General features: G+C 42.3%; 1 protein-coding gene across 1 annotated transcript in view; it reads right to left on the bottom strand.

Moving 5' to 3' along the window:
• Positions 1-522, bottom strand: part of LOC107696533 (exostosin-1b-like) — a 95886-nt gene that overhangs the window by 15259 nt on the left and 80105 nt on the right. The window contains exon 6 of the mRNA XM_016496892.1: positions 249-367. Coding sequence (XP_016352378.1) covers positions 249-367 — 119 coding nt within the window. The remainder of the gene's footprint in view (positions 1-248; positions 368-522) is intronic.

Here is a 522-nt window from a genome sequence, read left to right as displayed (position 1 = left end):
TCGACCGGCTTGCGTCACTTCCTAGCACACACTGTCGGTGCGAATGAAACCCTTTAAATGGTACTGGGAAATAGTTCGCGCAAAATCGTCCCAGTACTTTAGTACTGTACATTTAGTTCTGGAACTAAAGCGGTGCGAAAGGCCCTATTTTAATTGGGGACTTTTTTCAGCAAATACTGATAAATATATTGCAATGATTTGCCATTGTTTTAATTAATTAATAAGCCATGAAAAGAAGTGGATGTTACCTGAGCACAGTACTGGGACCTTGCCACTGAGACGAGGAGCTTGAGAATAGGCTGAGACTGAGAAACCAGGGGTGTGACTGCATGGATAACAGCAGTGAACCTGGGATTCGGCTTGATCCCTAAAAAAAAAAACACAGGAGAATTAGTTTGAAAGGACAATAATCAGACAAAAGGAACCATAATCAGACAAAAATGATATAACAGATCTATGCTGCACCTGTTCACTGTACTACTTTTTTATTTTTTTGATCAGCTGGGGGGGGGGGGGGGGGGC

This window comes from Sinocyclocheilus anshuiensis, unplaced genomic scaffold (assembly GCF_001515605.1).
Source record: "Sinocyclocheilus anshuiensis isolate Anshui unplaced genomic scaffold, SAMN03320099.WGS_v1.1 scaffold590, whole genome shotgun sequence".
Lineage (NCBI taxonomy): Eukaryota > Metazoa > Chordata > Actinopteri > Cypriniformes > Cyprinidae > Sinocyclocheilus > Sinocyclocheilus anshuiensis.
The sequence above is the reverse complement of the archived record's forward strand: the minus strand, read 5'-3'. Positions and strand labels throughout refer to the sequence as shown.